This window comes from Melospiza melodia, chromosome 4, assembly GCF_035770615.1.
Source record: "Melospiza melodia melodia isolate bMelMel2 chromosome 4, bMelMel2.pri, whole genome shotgun sequence".
Classification (NCBI taxonomy): domain Eukaryota; kingdom Metazoa; phylum Chordata; class Aves; order Passeriformes; family Passerellidae; genus Melospiza; species Melospiza melodia.
In genome coordinates this window covers 88,659,745-88,677,746 of record NC_086197.1, presented here as the reverse complement: position 1 = coordinate 88,677,746, position 18,002 = coordinate 88,659,745, and the positions used below count along the sequence as shown (strand labels likewise).

The window sequence follows — 18,002 nt, the reverse complement described above, 5'->3', positions numbered from 1 at the left end:
ATTTTATTCTAAATTGATAACTAAGAAAATTTACAAGAAATTAACATTTTAAAGCTGTTGTAAGAAATTTCACTGACACCTGCTGAGAATTAACCTAAAGTAAGCAATTATGGTTCTATTGAATGTAGAAGACCTTGGCAACGTGAAGTAGGATAAATACAGCCCTTTTTGCATGTCTTTAAGGAAAACAGTTAACAAATTTAAAACAACTACAATGGAAATATTTCAGGGGCAAAATACTAAAATCCATTTTTCAATGGATTTCAACAGTGTTACTGCTATTTGTCAAAATTCTAGGAAATACTGATGGAATTGGCTTTATGACCAGTTCTGATACAATATAATGCCTCTGATTGCTGGACTGACTTGGCTAACATTGAATATTACCTGCAAACACCCTCAGGCTCATAGACAAAAGTGAAAATGTAGCTTTATTCTACAAATACATTATCCTTTCCTACTTTAGTGATTCATCAACTTCCCTCTTTAAATAAACTTTTATCAACTCAGCCAGCTTTCAAATGAGCAAAATATATTAAGCATCATTTTACTTTTAAATTAAAACCTGTAAGTATGGTGATAAATTCCATTATAAAACATTATGCCATTTCATATCACTGCTTAACCAGCCCCAACAGGTCACAGACATCTCTCTATGTGTCATTTTTCTAGTGTCTCCTGGGATGGAGCTCATTAGAAAGGTATTGTGCTCTAAATTTTGGTGGATATTTTGCATTCACTTTTCACAACGAAAAAAAAAAAAGTTTTAAATTGTTTTTTAAATTGTACATATTTAAAGGGGTTCTTTTCACTTGAAACACAGCTGCTACTTCTGTTAAAAATAGGAATCCTGAACAGCCTCTCAACAGAGTTGATCAAGGATGGCATTTGAAACCAGTAAAAACAGATACGCTGGATCAAACACCTGTTGAATATACAGGGATCTTTGCAAGGGAATTTTTTTCTCAAGGGAATTTACACCTGCTCCCCTACATAAAACCAGAAAAAAACCTTGGGTCTAAGATACAACTTGGAATACTAGACAGAGCCCCATGCCTTTCCATGTTACCATTCCAACTCAGTATTTCAGGGCACAAATGAAGTTGTACTTAAGCAGGCAAATGCTCTTTAACTTATGATTTTATTGGCATGGCATACAAAAACAAAACTGGAAGCAGAAGGCACACAAGACTTCCCCTCCCAAATCTGTGATACTGAAATCACAACACAACATCCTGGACTCTGCCAGAACTACAATGGATTCTTCAAAAGCAATCCATTTCAAGTTTCTTTTGTCCCTTCAATGTGAAGAAGTAAATAGGTACTGATTGAAAATGGTTTTCCCTACGGTACATATTGACAACAAATTACAGGCTGGCAAAATGCCAAGAAGCAAAAAGTGACCTGGCAAATATCTGAATTCAATACAAATTACTCATTGAAGAGTGGCTGGAGGGTTTCCTTGGGAGAAACAGGGATGCAGAGGCATTGATCAGAATCTGAGCTCACCACAGCCATCACAGGGCTGGTACAGGGAAGGAACTGGAGCCAAGACAGGGATCTTAGTGGGGTAAAAGAAACCAGTAACAGCTTGTAACTCCCAGAACTGATCTCTTGAGAAACTATTCCAATTCCAAGTGACTTGAGTGGCAATAGCATGATGTTTGCACAGATTTGGCTGAAGTATTATCATTACAGAATAATGAATTTAAAGAAGCTACACGGTGCCTGAAGTTTTGCAGACTACTTTCCCCTGCCACATATTGTAGCAATCAAATATTTTTGAGACTTAATATAAGTGATTTACTCAGAGCAACAATTAAAGCCTTCATTTACTCTGATGATAGTACACACTGAATGCTTTTAAATATATATACATCAATATATGTAAATATACATCACTTTATCACACTGAATATATACACTCAAGTTCCATTAAACGTGGAAAATACTTAAAAGAATAGTTCAATAATGCCATTAGCACTTCTTGAAGATTACACACCAAAGATCTTTGAAACACTCAGTGCAACTCAGAAGTGCACTCAGAGTCGATTTCAGCACAAACCTGTGAGCACAGAGCCACAGGACATAAAAGCTCAATTATTAAAGAGGGCTGCAATCCAATGCACGTTGCAGTGTGACATCTGTAAACTGCTCCCTTTCTAGCAGGTCACATCCCCAACTGCCATTTATGCTTTATTGTACAGCAACACTTACTCCTCCAAAGAAGGTGCACACACAGCATCCACTGTGCTTTCTAAATATCAGTTTGAAGTAAAATGTTCAACATTCTCTAGTGGTTTAAGAGCCCATTCTCTTACAAAACTAATGTAAGCATTTACTAACAAAAAAAAGTAATGAAAATTCAGAGAGACGTAGGAGGCTTTGAAAACATTGTACTTTAATAGTGGTTTATACTTTGACCACTAGTAAACCTAGAAGGAAATGGCCTGATCTGAGGAATAAATATGCACACAGATAAATAGAAAGGTTTAATAGACTGAAATCCTTCTTTTGTAAAAAAGAAACCTCTGAAACATACTTATAAACTATTTTACCTTCAAGGGCATGTCATATAATATTTTATTATCATGAAAAATGACAGTAAACATCTCCCTTATTTTACAATAATTACAGAAACGTGTTCTCCCGTTTCCCCTCATATTGAATTTTTACATTTTCATAAATTCAATATGTGGAGTATCTTCACATTATAACAGATCATGCATTTGGTTGCAACAATATAAGCACAGAGCTTACTTCCCAATTCCAGCTAGGGAAAACAGTCCTTACATGATGCAAAACATACTGTCTCATTCCAGAGTCCAGTCCTGAAACAGAACTGTGTTTTCCTACAGGTATAAAAGTATCAAAAAAGTCACCACATAAACCTCTGTACTTCATCACTATTTTCCCATTGGAATGTTCTATTTAGAAAAAGATAAAAAGTTACAGCATTTACTAAAATATAAAATGCCAATTCCAGAAGTTGTCTATATAGAGGCAAAAATGGAATATTGAGTCTATATATTAAGAATGGCAAAATAAAGTAACGAAATTCTAGCAATTTTTGAGGAACTGTGACTGCTAATAAACATACAAAATACATTAAGATCCAGAATATTGATTTTGATTTTAGTGTATCAGCAAAACTCCAGCCAGCAAATAGATAGAAAGGAACTAACAGGTATTTTACAAGCTCGTGTCTTTGGAACACTTTTCTCCAGACATAAAATGTATAATGTCTGTTATCTGCTAGTAAATACTTATGGACATAGGTAAATTTCCAGATCAGGAATAAAGAGATGACAGTGACTAAGCTATACTGCACAGGGTGCTTCTTCAATGACAACAGGAATTTCCTGATTTTAGTAGGGGTCAGTAAATGAGGAAATGAAAAAAAACCAGTAAAGGACAGAAAATAGAACAGCTGAGGAAAGTGCAAACAGGCTTCATGACTACTTCTGTCACCAACAACTATTCCACCATTGATGAAGACAAAAACAAAGAAGAGACATACTAAAATGATGTATGGCCAAGTTAAAGCAGTAAGTATAACTAAATTTTTGGGTGACAAGAGATATTTAACAAGAAACTGCAGTATTCTGGTCAAATCTGAAAATGATCCTTTCCTGGAAGAAATCTTTTCATCTTTCTTTTTCTGAAACTCAATCTTCCAGGCTTCATTTAGCTTCTCTGCAACAACATTTCCAGCACAAAAAACTGTCCACACAATGTTTGTCTGACGAAACATGAAGCCACAAAATCCAAGGAGAGCAGAAGTTTTATGGTTACCATAAAGGCACATTAAATAGGAAAAAAGAGTAAAAAATACTGATCCTGGATCTGTATAATAAAGGAATGTAAAAAAATAAAGGGTGGGAAATGCTGCAAGAGTTAATGCAGACAAGATCCTCTGGCATCCAGACACAGCCTAAAGAAGAAGCAGAAAAATGTGGTTAGACAGTGCCAAATAAAATAAAATAGTACATTAAAAGAAAACTAGTATAACTCTTGAGAATTCCATTAACACAATATAAAATCTCCTATGTTCTTTGTTTCCATTATTGCACAAATTCTGTATTTCTCTTAAGTTCCTGCTATGCTTATACAGTTACACAATGTTAAAATCCAAGTGAAAAGCACAGAACATTACTGCAGGTGATTTAAAAAGATGGCAATGAAAATACACCAACTTCTTTCCTATGTCAGGTGTGCACATATTTGTGGTATTAAAATCATGGTGGGGGCATAACCGCTCCCATACTTTGGATAAAGGGGCTGCATCAATGGGCAGAAGACAAAATCAATGGTTTGTTCCCCTGCAATCTCACCATGAGATTCTGCTTGTCTGTGTGACAGCACCATTCTGTGCCTCTGCTGTCACCTCTTTTGAACCCAGTCACAGAGAGGCCAACTCCAAGTTCCTGATCTTTGATGTAGCTTTTATTATTTATCCTCATTATAATTAATGAGTCAGAAAAGAAATTTTAAAAAAGGCAGGAGACCATGCAGTTAAAAACTCTTCCCTATTATTCCACTCACTACAACACCACAAATCACAACATTAAAAAATGCTGCATGATGTTTCTGAATGATGTAGTGTGGGTTGAAACGGCCACTCATCACAAGGAAGGGGAATACAGAAAACATTGAAGACAAAGAAATATTGAAGGATAACTAAATGCTCAGACTATCATCATGAAACTTGTTCTTACATTTATGTTTCCACTTTGAAGTATAAAATTAAAAGTAGAAACCATTTATTTAATCTGATCTAATTCTGTACAGTGTTATCATTAGCTTAAAAATGAAGAGATTTCCTCTAAGAAAACACACCAATTTTCTTTGTAGTAAAGGAATCCTTCAGTTATTGGGGAACAGGAAAAAATGTTTTAAGGTTAAAAGTCAAAAAAAGTAACTTTACTAATGTGCAAGATTTTAAATAGGCCATTAACCACTAAAACAATTTATTTATTGCAGTGGTGGATGCTTTAGATTTTTAAATATACAGCATTCTTGTATGCAAGCTGAACTGTTATGGTCTGGATGTGTGGACAGGTAAGAACTGGCAGGGTTGTGAACTGGTTACACTCTACCCAAAGGACAGTAACAACCCAAGGACCACAGGGATCAATCCTGGCACCTGTTCCATTTAATGGCTTTATCAAAGACAAGATAGACAAGAGTACACTGTCACCGAGTCTGTAGTTGACACTGTATGAGCAGCACCAGGCAATCTGCTCAAAAGCACAGGTATCATCCAGAGTGACCCTGGAGGAATGGGGTAATGAAAACATGATGACATTCAACAAGGCCAAATCCAAATGCCTGCAGTGAAAAGTAAGAAATCCCCTTAAATGGCACAGGCTGCTCACAGAGCAGCTGAGGAGCCGCTGTTCAAGTTGTGTGAGGACTCTTAAGCAATTCCAATGACATGAGCATCCAGACCTTTGGATAAGTCGTCTGTATGTCTACTAACTTTTATTTCAACAGGGCTCCTTCTACTTATGTGCAAGAATGAATTTTCAGAGGACTGCACCTTGTGCCAGAAAAAGAAAAAAAAATATTAGAGAATAGGAGTGTGCCTTCTTGGCCAAACTGCTGGTGGTACTCGTAGTTACATAAAACTGAGGCAGTGAAGGGAACACACACTAAGCCACCAAAGCTGCTTGCACAAGTACATAACATTGCTTTACTTCGACCGTACCTTATTCTTCTGATGGATCTTGAACAGAAGCAAGTACAGTAAGTAGAAGTTCCCAGCACTGAAGAGGAGATTGATAAACCTGAGCATTCCCACAGAGCACACCACGCTTCCCGTCCAGCCGAGGAGCCACGCCGCGGGCTTCACCACTCCCACCGAGAGCAGGTACAGGCCGGGCAGCGTGGTGATCATGGGGTCCCACTGCAAGGGAACACAGCGTCAGGGACCCGCTGCCTCCACAGGGCCCGAGCCGCGACACGGCCACACCGCCCCAACACGACCCCTGCCTCGGCCGCAGGCTCGGACACATCCCGGCACTGCTGCCCTGAGGGCTCTGAGCTCTGCCCTGCCCGGCTGCTGCTGCGGCTCCACCCGCTACACAACCCGCGTCCGGCCAGCCCCGAGCCCGAGCCCGAGCGCTGCTGTGCCGCTGCCGCAAGGGTGAGCCCCTCCCGACCTGCAGGAAGCGGCCGTGGCAATAGGCCTGCGCCTGCGGGACGTGGAACACCTCGTCCATGTAGGGCCCGCGCTGGCGGCGGCTGACGGCCGCGAAGAGCAGGCAGGACAGCAGGAAGGCGCCGCTCATGGCCCCCGAGAAGCCGTAGGCCTCGTAGCGCTCCATGCCGGCTCCGCGCCGGCCGCGATGGGGCCGCCCTTCCGGGGAGGGGCGAGGGGCGGCACCCGGGCAGCGGGGCCGGGAATCGGAGGATTCCTGTGGGAAGTGCTGAGCCCTTGGTCTTCGTGGCTGCGTGTTGTTAGCGCTGTGTTTTCCACGGGCCGAGCGGCGATACCCTGGGGATGGAGCGAACGCACCGGCTGGAGCTGTTCCCGGAGCGCAGCGTCACGCTGCTCCTCTTCCAGCACGTGAAAAATGCCGCCGCTCTGCGGAAAAAAGCCATGGAGGGCTCAATTGAGGGAGCCCTGATAAACCCTGCGATGGTGAGTGAGTGCAGTGCCGCCCTGCCGGAGCGGGATGCCCGCGGGAGCTCACGAAGCTGGCCGTGCTCTCCGTCGCTGTCGCACGATGCTCTGCGCGTCCCCGGCCCTGCAAGTGCCCGCCTCTGGTTTCATTATTGCGTTCTACATCTGAAAGGGTCGGCTCTGTTAAACAGAGCCTTGGCAAGATTGGCCAAAACCATTGTTTTGATTAATTTCACATCCTGCTTGATGGCGTTTAAATCTGCCTCATGTATAAACTCTAATGCTAATTAATTCATGCTATCTAAAGTTTACTATTTGATGCCTTTGTTCTCATTTAACCCATAAATAGTTTCATAATCTAGGTTTACTTTTTGTTAGAATTAGGCTCTCAAAATGAAGTGGTCAGGATTTTTTTTCAGATTTCAAAACAGTAAGTTAATTTTGTATAACTCTTTCTGTTGTGTTTTACAGATTGTAGATCCTTTTCAGATTCTTGTGGCAGCCAACAAAGCAGTGCATCTACAGAAGATAGGTAAAATGAAGACCAGAACACTCTATGCAGAAATTATTTTCAGCCTTTCACCGAGCAACAATGTAAGATTTATTGAACAAATTTCTTTTTTGTCAGAAAAGCTTGCTAAGATCCACACAGCCAAACTAACTACATGTATTCCTTTAAGAGTCTATATAGCTACTAATGGAAGTTTTTAATTGTTATTTTTAATGACACTAATGTGCTGTTATGGTTTGTAGCCTGTCAGAATTCCACTAATGTAAAATGTCTGTCAGTTTATACTCTTGGTGTATCTGACACAGTAACTGAAAAGGTTCCTGATATGTAGTGAGAAAGTGACTCGTGATATTTTTTTCTCTTTTTCCAGATTTCAGATGCATTTAAAAAGTTTGGCATTTCAGACAGTGACACAGCAGTGCTCATTGTGCTGGTCGTGGATGGAGACAAGAACGTAAATCTGGCAGATATAACATCTCAGGTGGAAGGCCAGCAGGTTTCCCTAGATGAACTCCCCCAGCTAACAGACACTGCCAAAGTAAAAAAGGTGTGTAGCCAAAAGAGAGGACTGACATGGAGAAAAGGGGCAGTTTATTTAGTTGTCTGATTAAATACCAACAGACAAAATTAACTTAGGATCTGTATTTCTTTAGCACAACTGAAAACTTGTTTTAAGTGGACCTTGATTATTTCTTTGAATTTTTCAGTTGAAACAAATTTTAGTTGTCACACCCTAACATCACAAAGTTTAAGTCTTCAAATTATTAATGTTGTCAGGGAATTAGAGCATAAAAATAAATTCCTGATTGCTGCCTACCATCCCGGAACTTTTGATTCCTGTTTTTTGGGCAAATATTAATTTAATTAAAAATTTCAGTCCTGAGCATTTTCATAAGCTTAAGTACATAGATAGTCCCAGAAGGGATGGTTAGAATAGGAGCAGGTTAATTAGCTGTTAGGAGCTGTCTTGGGGCATTTATGCTCTTAACAGATCACCATATGCTAAATAAGTATCTTGAAGTATATGCCATCTATGTGATAAAATTCAAGTAACTTCAATCATCTTTATCATGTCTGTCAAAGTATTGATATGAGACACATGAATAAAATTGGACAAATTATAGCATTTAACATATGGAGCTTAAAGTGCTGCTCTTATTCAGTTTCATAGCTTTCCTTATTCTTGCAGTTTCAGAATTTGCTTCAGTCCAAATTTTGTCTTGCAGTCACAAGAAGATAGGAATTTCCAATATAAAAGTGAGGGAGAGGGGAATTATCTTTGATTTTGTACATAGTTTTAGAAGGTACGTCATCAGTTTTTTTCTTCCTTATACATCTTTCTTGTTTTTCTTGTTTTTTTTTTTTTTTTTTGCAGATGTACAAAGTCACTCCACAGGAAGAAAAAATCGGCACCTTATTGGATAGTGTTGTTTGCAGAATGTCAACAAAAGATGTTTTGTGAAAAGGTGGAAATAAATTTCAGAGGAAGTGAAGTAGTACTGAGTAGTGTGATGACATCTGAGCTTTAACCAAGCTTGGACACAAGGGTGACCTGAGCTGTGTTCTAAGCACAGGCAGCATGCCAAGCAGAACTTGCCATTGACACTTAGGTCCTTTTTCTCAACAAGGGAGAGTTGGCAGTACTTTAAGCTGAACTTAAACAAAAGGCTTGGAAATTTATACTTACTTTCATCTTTTGTCAAATGTTTTGGTAGTCCCAGAGAGAGTTCAAACATTGTAAATCATTTTTACTAACTGTGCTCTGATTTGTTTTGGTTTGGTAACTCGATGGATGATATCCTTTTAACAATGCTACTGCCAGAAAAGGCATCTTTACAGCCCAAGTGTTTCTGATGGCCTAGAAAGAGGAAATTTTCCATAAACAATCAGCAACATCTCCCTCTTTGTGCTCCTGGGACAGAGTGCTGCCCACCCCTTGAGGACAGGAAGGGGCAGAGGGGTGCCGTGCCAGCCAGTGGCAGTGTGGAGCAGGGGTGTCAGAGATGTGTACAATGAAGAATGAGGTCAGTGGGTAATGCTGTGGTGGTGTTAGCACCTGACACTGATGTCATCCACCGCTGGCTTTAAAGGATAAGGAGTGGTGCTTTTACTTCATAACACTGGTTTATGCATGGTGATGCTGAACTTGGAGCTTGGTTACAGGTGTAGAATTCATGACAAATTTGCACCATAGGTTATATCCACTTAAATTGTCAATAGAGCTTACATAGTATTCCTAAAGGACATAAAACTTGGTGTTCTGAACCACTGCTAGGGAAGGCCACCAAAGGGAACTAGGAGGACTGTTGATTTCCAGTAGTCACCAGGTGCAACAGCTGTGAATGTGTATCATTTTATCACATGCAAGCATCCTGTTTAAGTACTGTCCTAATTAGGTAGAAATCCATACTCATTGTTATTTTTATGGTGTATTGTTTTTCTAAGATGTGCATAAAATTACAGCTGTCTGCATTTTTTTTCTTGATGTTTTCTGAGGTATTATGATTTGTGTAATTAAAAGATCTTTGGAAGAGAATGCCTCACATTCTTACACAAAGATTTTGAAGGAGAGGTAGGTCTTAGAGTTGATAACAGTACAGTAAACAGACCAGTGAACTGACATATAGGCATGGTTTTGTCTGTGTTTCTGTGTTTAATACAGAAATGTACAGCTTCAGTTTTGCATTTTGATTTCATTTAAGTTTTCCCTTAGTTAAAACACAGTTGTACAAATACCATCCTTTTCTTACCAACCAAACCAATGGCAAATTTAGTTACGAAGTACTAAGGGAATCACAAGGTTTATCAAAGGATTAGGGGCAAATGGCTGTGCTGACATCTTGCTGTAAAGATGGCTTTACAGAATGCATCATTCTCTCTAAAGGGAAATGTGATGCAGTAGTAAAAAATGGAGCTTGGAAGGACTCGAGTCTTCAAAAGTCTGTCACATCAGCATGTGAGAATGACCATGGAAAATAAAGAGACTTGTTTTCCTTTTCTGACAGTCCAGTTGGTACATGGAATATATCATAAGGCTCACTGGCTGAACTGCAATGTTTTTGTTAGTTTAAAATAACAGCAGACAGGCTTACTTAAACCACTGCCTTTTTTGAGCACGTGTAAAACATCTGTCCAGTCTGTTTAGTACAGGAGAAATAGTAATAAAATGATGACTACATAAAGTTTTGACACACAAATTCCAAACTTGTTTGAGTTCCCAGTTTCTACTTCTCCATCTATTTCATTGGTGTAGAGAATTAAATAGCTCATTACTGTTGACATAAGTTAAATTGTGATTTACTGTGAGACCCAAATGAGGTGTTTTCATGGGTGGATTTACAGGAAATTATTTTGGGAGTTGAAGTCTCCAGTGTCATTCAGTCAGGCAGATGGTTTGAGGCTGTTTGCTTTGAAGACTATGCCCTGCAAGACCACAGGTTTTCACATGATGTGGTTGCATTATCCAACTTAAATGAGTTATTTACAAAAACTGATAATAAAAGTAGATTTTGTTCACCCTGCAAAGATAGAATTGTCTTTCTGAACACATTAAAAATAATTTAATTTAGATCTCTAGTGTTACCGTTAAATCAACTAAGGCTGTTTTCCAGGAAAGCAAAATTGTAAGAAAAATGTTTTTCTAAACATTTAATGTTCTACAGCAGTCTCTTCTGAACTTTCATACCTCATCTCCTCTATCACAAGGTGAAAGAGGAGACTGAAGTATTTTCAATACCTTATTTGGACTTCCAGTGCTTCAGAGGCAGGGTTATTCCTGCAGAATTTATAAATTTAACAATTAAATGCTACATCATGATGTGTGGTCAATTGTTCTAGGGTTTTTTTTTTCCCTTGGTGGGGTGCATTTGGGATTTTGTGTTTGACTTCCAGCACGCTGAGGCCACTGCCTGTCCCACAGCCCTGATCATTGGGGGTTTTTGTGCTGCTGTCAGAATGTGCAGGTCCCTCTCCCATCTCGTGTACTTCAAACTTTTATTGACAAGGGAGGGCCCATCCTTTTGTGTTCACTTGTAGTGTTCATCCTACATGTTTTGTGACTGGGTCCCTATGTTCTGTGACAATGTATTAAATGTGCTAATCATCTGGTTTCTTAAGTATTCCTTTGTGTGCTGTTCTCTAGGGAGCAAAAGCACTGCTGCCATGTTAAAGCAGGCTGAGGTGGTGTCTGTGCAGTGGGGTAACCCTGGTTGGAGGAACAGCAACTCCAGCACCTCATTGCCTGCTGAGAGCTGACACCAGTGTCTCTGGTGCTGCACTGATCCTTGTTAACACTCCTGGAGCTCTTCTCAGAGACATTTCAGTTTATATACCCCTCCTGATTATGGATGGATACCAAAATAGGGTACAGAATACCTTAGGAATTGTGTTGTCTGCAGGTACTACCTGATTACAAATGTGTATCCGAGTCTGTCTAAATGTCTAAATATCTAAATGTCTAAATATCTTGCAGAGTTTTGGGTTTTTGGGGTTAAAATTTGGGGTTTAAGCTGAGTTTAGGCTTGGACTGTTGTCTCCAAGAGTCCCTGTCCCTCAGAGCTGCCAGTCCACTAATGTGTGCTCATCAGCTGTAGACAGCCAACAAAGAGTTGAATAGAAACTGCCAAATGGCTCTATGTTCAGAAAGCCTGCAGGTTGTCTGAGTGGAATTATTTCCTTGAAAATGTGGGAGTATGGAATGCCCCCATCAGGGATGGGCTGGTGTTTGTAGGAGCTGGTGCTGCCATGAGATGTTCATGAATTATGGAAAAGCAAGTGGTGGTTGCAGATAAATATATACAAGGTGAAGACTGAGCCAGCTGGTTCTGTGACAAAGGATTCACAAAAGCAGCTTATTCCATAATTTTATTCCTGAGTATACAAAGTCATTACCATAAGTTAAAGATAATAGATGCAAGTCCCATATAAACTCTTCAGCAATGGAGAATTTGACTTTTTCAGTGATCTTCTTTTGCCAGCAGAATAGCTGGGTTTCTTGGTTATTTTTTCCTATGTTGTTGTGACACAGCAGATTATTTCCCTGCTTACAGTGTATGTTTTACCATGGATTGGGACAGGCAAATTTAGCAGAGGTAGAGACTCAGCAAGTTCACAAATGGAAAGCTGGGGTGGACATACAAAATATTGACCAATAAAACAGAAGTTGAACTCCTCTTTCAAGAATATCATGCTTCAAGTTTCATTTACATGCTGAGGATAATATAAATGTGTACAGGTCAAGGAGGTCTCTTGTTATTCACAAAATGATGTTCTGTACATGGCTGGTTAAATTGCTTCATAGATTCACTTGCACAAGTAGCAAACACTTAAGCAGTTTCAAGTAAACTGAAATATGCTGAGACCATTTTTTGTACTTCTTGAGTGGATGGATAATTGACACAAATACTTCTTTAAATATTTGACAGAGAAAGTTCCTGTACTGCTGCTATAAGGATGAATCCTTTCTTGACCAGGCTCCCCAGAGTGCCCCTAGAAGGATCATGATGATCACTGTGTACAGGGTGTGGACTGTAACAAGATAATCTCCGTGCTGCTGCTGGAACCCAGAGGTGCTGTGCCAGTTCTCACTTCTGTTTCCATTAGGTTTCTGTCTGTGGGCACGGAGAGAATGTATCCTGACATAATAAAAAGCAAGATTAAGGTTAAAAATTATTCTTTATTAAGAGTTCAGTAGTGTTTGTAATGAAATCCAGAGTGTGCATTAATCATTGACTAGATTTGGGAAAGAGCTCTTCAGATTGTCTGGAGGTAATAAAATAATTTTTATAATTGGAAATGCAAAACATTTACCAGCCATTTGGTATTTCTCTCCCACTGACAGGCACAGTGACAGGATATGGGCTTGTTAGAGGAAAAACAATGTTCTTACTCCTCACTATTGATACAGATCATTGTATGAGAAAAAACGTACCCTTTCATTTTGCAATATTGTGAAAGAGGCAGGGTTCAAATAAAAAATTACAGTTTTCAAAGCTTTAATGTACAGGAATAAGCACAGCATGTGATCTTCCCATCCTGTTCTGGCATGTTTTTCTATCTCTGCTTTTCAGAGGGGACTTGTGTCAAGGATGAATCCTGATACTCCTGACTTGTATCTTTTCATTAGGCAAGGATACCAGTCAGGAGTAACTACATAAAGCACATCTGCAGGATTCTCTGCAGTAACATTTGACATTGCTTTGTCACCTTTCCCGAAGGGTTTGAAATGAGAAGTATTCACCTATGGCAACAGACCTCCAGTTATTATCTTCACTGAAAATTGCCTGCTAAGCCTCAGTGCTAAGTCCTTGTTCCTGCTGCTTTTGCCCTTTTTTTTTAAGAGAAAATAAATGTTTAATGTGCGCAATTACGTCTGAACTGGAATGCCAAAAGGAGATTAATTAGCTTGTGATTTTCACATTTGTTAGGAAGGGGTCTGAGATGGATTAGATGCATTGCAGGTCTGGTTCATACATGTTCCTGCTTTACTGTGACAGTAGAGATTACCACAAATGTTAGCACAGATAGAGCTTATGAGTAAAAACAAACTTTAACCCACAAATTACATACTTAGGCACACTTGGAAGAGAGCTGTCAAAACTGATTTGTTAAAACTCTAAGACTAGGAAATGCAATCTCCAAAAGGGAATTAATCAATAAAACAGAAGTTCTGCTGTTGAGCTTTTACAGAAGACAATTGCAGAATTAGACATTTAACATTTTTATCAGGACAATCTCTTGTGTAGCTGCAAACCAAATAACAGTTCATGATCATTTGGAAGCATCATGTGAAGACCACAAGAGGAACATTCTGCCAATACTTTGCTTTGCTGTTCCTACCTGAGGGGAATGCAGTATATGCAGCTTACCTTCTGCAAGCATTCATGGTGTCTGGCTGATTGAGTTCCCACTGCGTCAGATTTCTTCTTGCAGAGAGGAAAAAAGCTTATTTTATCCTCGTTTCCTTGCACAAAATGAGAAAATTTTCTCTCAGTACCAACAAAAAGAATCTTCTTTCCAAGCCCACCAACTTGACCAACGGTAATCTCAGAACAGTAATCTTCTATGTGTCAATGGAAGCTCTCAAATGAATGCTTTCTAAAGCTGATTTTGACACAGTTCTTCAAGAAATTCCCTTGAGCAGTTCACAAGGCAAATTATGAGTAATCGCAGTGACTGGCTTCTTTTAGCTGCTGGGATCTCTAGTTATAAACAGTAGCTCACTGCTGAAGTGTTGCCAAATTTATAACAACACAAGTAATGCACAGATGGAGGGTGGTGGTGATGAAAAATGCAGGATGAGCTGTAACAGAATTATTTTCTATTAGATCACAAGCTATTTTGGGGTAAAACTTGGTTCCTTTCTACAACTGCAATTTGGTTTAAATTGCCTTGAGTGAAATTTCAAGCCACCATCACTTACATATGCTGTAATAATCAAATATTTTTTCTGAAAAAAGCAGATGGCTTTTTTTAAAAAGTTTGATTTTTATAATATGATCACATTCAATCAGCAGTCAATAATATCACCACAAAAAGCACATTTTGACATCCAGGGTTAGTAACAGCTACATCCTGACCACTGGAGCCATTAATTACCAAGAGGTTGTGCCAGTGCAGAGTTCCTCCCAAGGTGGGTGTTGCCTGACCAGCTGGGTTAATGATGGGTTTAGTACAACCAATTCAATGCCCCTGTAATGATCTGTAGGGCTTATAAACAAACACATTTAAATTTGCAATTTTTAAAGACAGACCAAAAACCTTCTTTCCCAAAACACTTTATTGCATCATCTTTAAAATAGCTGTATTTCTCATTTAACTGTTACTTTCAGCATATTGTCACATATAATTGCTATTAAGACAAATCTGAACTTGTAGTTCTGGTACATTTCTAAAAGCTTTTGCCTTTCCTTCACATGTCCTGGTTACAGCATTTAAGTTTTTATAAAAATAAAACTGGTTCCCTTAGTTTTATTAAAACAACTAGTAATTTCCAAATATGTCCTGGAAGAATCACTTACACTTCAGAAAATGAAAACTGAGTTTGTTGACCCATGTGACTAAAACTGTCACTGGAACCAGCGAGGCTACCAAGGACAAAAACTCGTTCTTCATTATTAGAAATATATTAAATACAGAAAAACATAAATATTACAATGACTTGGAAGAAGGGATTCTTTATTTTTGACCACTGAATTTCTTGTCATTATTACCCTGTCCCAGTCTGTTTCACTTTTTTCTCTGACTTTGAGATTTTATTTCCTTTCAGGAAAGGAAATTCTTCATTTCGTGAAAGGAAATGAAATCTTGTGATTTCAAACTGTACCAGTTCAGCAAGGTTTGATCCATTTCCCTGTGCTTCATGTCATCCCATTACCTTATCATTTTTCACTTTGGTTCAGAAATTTCAACAATGAAATCTTGAAAACGGAGAAGAAAGTGTAACAAACACTCTGGAAAGGAGATTGATATGATATGATATGATATGATGCAATTTTAAAAAAAGGGAAATTTGGGAATGCAGTGATTCCAACTAAATCAATTGGGATGAAATGAGGTGCAGTGAAAAAGACCAAAATTACCAAAATTAAATTTACAAAAGTCCCAGAATCAGGGAATGAAGTCAAACAAAAGGAGAGGACAAGAAATAGATGAAATTAAATGCTTGAAGAAAAAAAAATTGCAACAAAGGGAAAACAAATGGCATGGGATGACATGAAGTGCAGGGAAATAGACCACACCTTTCCAAATTGATTCTCATTGAAATTGCAAGATTTCCTTTGAGGAAATGTAGAATTTCCTTTCATGAAAGGAAATGAAGTCTTGAAAACAGAGAAAAAAGAGAAACAAACAGACTATGTAGGAATTATAATGACATGAAATTGAATGGAAAGAAATAAACAAAACCAATAAATTGAAATTGTTACATCCATAAGAGTAATTCAAGGAGCAATGAGGAAAACACCAAAGAGAACGAGTAGAAAATTCTGATGTAAAATGCTGGAAGACAGAAACTGTGACAATGAGGATTGACCTATTTTAGAAGCAACTGAGCTGGACAGTTCCCCATGACCTCTGCCAGCCAGGAGGGAGTCCCCAAGGGAGGGAGAAGTGTGAGGTGAGCATGTTAATACCCAGCAGAAACCTATTTGTCCCAGCCATTTACTGTGCACATTTGCCAATACATAGGGCACTTGCTGCATACTCAAGTCACATACATACTGCTTGTGGGGCTCCATGGAAGATAAAAAAAAATGACAAATGGTCGAGTGGAGAAAGGATATTCTCTAATCCTATCTATATGAAAATCTGCAGGTTATGATTAACTATTCTTATTCAGCTGATAAATTCCAGCTGGTTGATTTAGTCATCTAAAAATGCTTAGAACAGAATACATCACTGGAACTCAATTTCTCATACCATGCATGCATGAAGAGAAAACCCTATGCACTGCACACCATTAAATGTCAGAAGAAATGTGAAGAGTGGTGTTTTCCTAGTGTTTTTCGTGAACATGGTTCTACTTTTAAAATTATTCTAACAGTCAGGCTTGTGAAAGATGTGCATTTTATGATTGGCTTTTTACAAACATTAAAATGAATGTTATATGTGCTGTGTTAGAAAGTAATGCTGTATTAATTCTCTTAAGTAGTGTGTTAAATAAAGTTTTAGATTATAAAAATGTTAAAATAGAAACTATGCTATGTAGGATACTTTTTTTAAACAAAGGACTTGCACTGAGATAGTAGCCACAGGACACCTAAATCTTTCACAGAAAAAGAATTCATTGCCCCATTATCAGGAGAAATGAACTCCTTCCTGCCTCGAAGACACTGTTAGGATTCAGAGGACGAAGCTGACACAGACCACACAGAATCCTGTGTTTGAATGGAATTTATGCATCATGTATGAAGTATATGAATATGCACCAGGTTATTGCTTTTAAGGGTTAATCCTCTGTTAACGTGTGTCCTTTTTCGGGCTTGTGCTGCCCAGAAAAAGGTATCCAGATGTCTGTAACTCTTTGTTTCTATTGTCTCATATTGTCCTAATCCAAATTGTCCAAATTATTATTACTCCAATTGTATTACTATTTTAATAACCATTTTATTACTATTAAAGTTTTAAAATTAAAAAAAAAAAAGTGACTGACATTTTTCACAGGCTGTTTTTATAGGACTGATAATTAATAGTTTGTAGCTGGGACTGACATCCATGGATCTCATTATTCCTTATGCCAGTTTAGGATTAGCTATAAATCCCCTCCACAGCAGGGGATATCACAGAATCTATTAGGCTGGAAAAGAGCTCTGAGTGCAACCTTTGAGCACCACCTGGACAACCAGACCTGGCACTGAGTGCCACATCCAGTCTTTCCTTGAACACGTGCAGGACGATGGCTCCACCACCTGCCCAGGCAGCCCATTCCAATGTCTAGTCATGCTTGCTGTGATTAAATTCCTCTTATGTCCAAGCTCAACAGCCGTTTAGCTTCACTTCTAACGTTAAAGACACCGGGACAACCACGCACAGCAAAGGCGTCACGGAAACCAAAGGCATGGGCCCGGACGAGGCCGCACCGCAGCCAGCGCGGCGCCTGTGCCCGGAGGCACAAAAGCACGGCCCCATGGCGAGACCTTCGGCAATGCCCACACCCTGCTCAGGCCGAGCCAGCACCGAGGCCGGCCAGGCAAGCCGGGCTGAGCCAGGACGACCCGCGGGGGCGAGGCACCACGGCCAGGGCCCGTGCCAGAGGCGGGGACGGGACAGCAGAGCAGCCGTTGAGGGGCCCCTGCTACCTACAAGTCCCAGAATGCACCGGAAGTGCTCGTGTATCCTTCAAACCGGCCAATGAGAGCGCGCGGG

General features: G+C 39.4%; 2 protein-coding genes and 1 long non-coding RNA gene across 3 annotated transcripts; 1 reads left to right on the top strand and 2 right to left on the bottom strand.

Annotated features, from left to right (window-relative positions):
* Window positions 1-2,381: 2,381 nt before the first annotated feature.
* ALG10 (ALG10 alpha-1,2-glucosyltransferase) lies at window positions 2,382-6,362 on the bottom strand. The gene is made up of 3 exons (XM_063155462.1): window positions 6,165-6,362; window positions 5,711-5,908; window positions 2,382-3,934 (listed from the first exon to the last, which is right to left on the bottom strand). The coding sequence occupies exons 1-3, from the start codon at window positions 6,327-6,329 to the stop codon at window positions 2,879-2,881; spliced, it is 1,419 nt and encodes a 472-aa protein (XP_063011532.1). The 5' UTR covers window positions 6,330-6,362; the 3' UTR covers window positions 2,382-2,878.
* A 28-nt stretch (window positions 6,363-6,390) lies between these two features.
* On the top strand, window positions 6,391-8,632 carry TPRKB (TP53RK binding protein). Its single transcript, XM_063155463.1, has 4 exons — window positions 6,391-6,646; window positions 7,100-7,222; window positions 7,510-7,686; window positions 8,515-8,632. The coding sequence occupies exons 1-4, from the start codon at window positions 6,506-6,508 to the stop codon at window positions 8,599-8,601; spliced, it is 528 nt and encodes a 175-aa protein (XP_063011533.1). The 5' UTR covers window positions 6,391-6,505; the 3' UTR covers window positions 8,602-8,632.
* A 3,354-nt stretch (window positions 8,633-11,986) lies between these two features.
* LOC134417795 (uncharacterized) lies at window positions 11,987-14,621 on the bottom strand. The gene is made up of 2 exons (XR_010027628.1): window positions 14,006-14,621; window positions 11,987-12,772 (listed from the first exon to the last, which is right to left on the bottom strand). It is a non-coding gene; the product is annotated as an uncharacterized LOC134417795 (long non-coding RNA).
* Between the last annotated feature and the right edge of the window lie 3,381 nt (window positions 14,622-18,002).

Excerpts from the sequence above, each read along its gene's own strand:
- ALG10 (XM_063155462.1), bottom strand. The coding sequence starts at position 6,329 with ATGGAGCGCTACGAGGCCTACGGCTTCTCGGGGGCCATGAGCGGCGCC. Across the intron at positions 5,909-6,164 it reads GCCACGGCCGCTTCCTGCAG|TGGGACCCCATGATCACCAC; the intron begins GTCGGGAGGGGC and ends GTTCCCTTGCAG. Across the intron at positions 3,935-5,710 it reads AGATCCATCAGAAGAATAAG|GCTGTGTCTGGATGCCAGAG; the intron begins GTACGGTCGAAG and ends CTTCTTCTTTAG.
- TPRKB (XM_063155463.1), top strand. The coding sequence starts at position 6,506 with ATGGAGCGAACGCACCGGCTGGAGCTGTTCCCGGAGCGCAGCGTCACG. Across the intron at positions 6,647-7,099 it reads CCCTGATAAACCCTGCGATG|ATTGTAGATCCTTTTCAGAT; the intron begins GTGAGTGAGTGC and ends TGTGTTTTACAG. Across the intron at positions 7,223-7,509 it reads GCCTTTCACCGAGCAACAAT|ATTTCAGATGCATTTAAAAA; the intron begins GTAAGATTTATT and ends CTCTTTTTCCAG.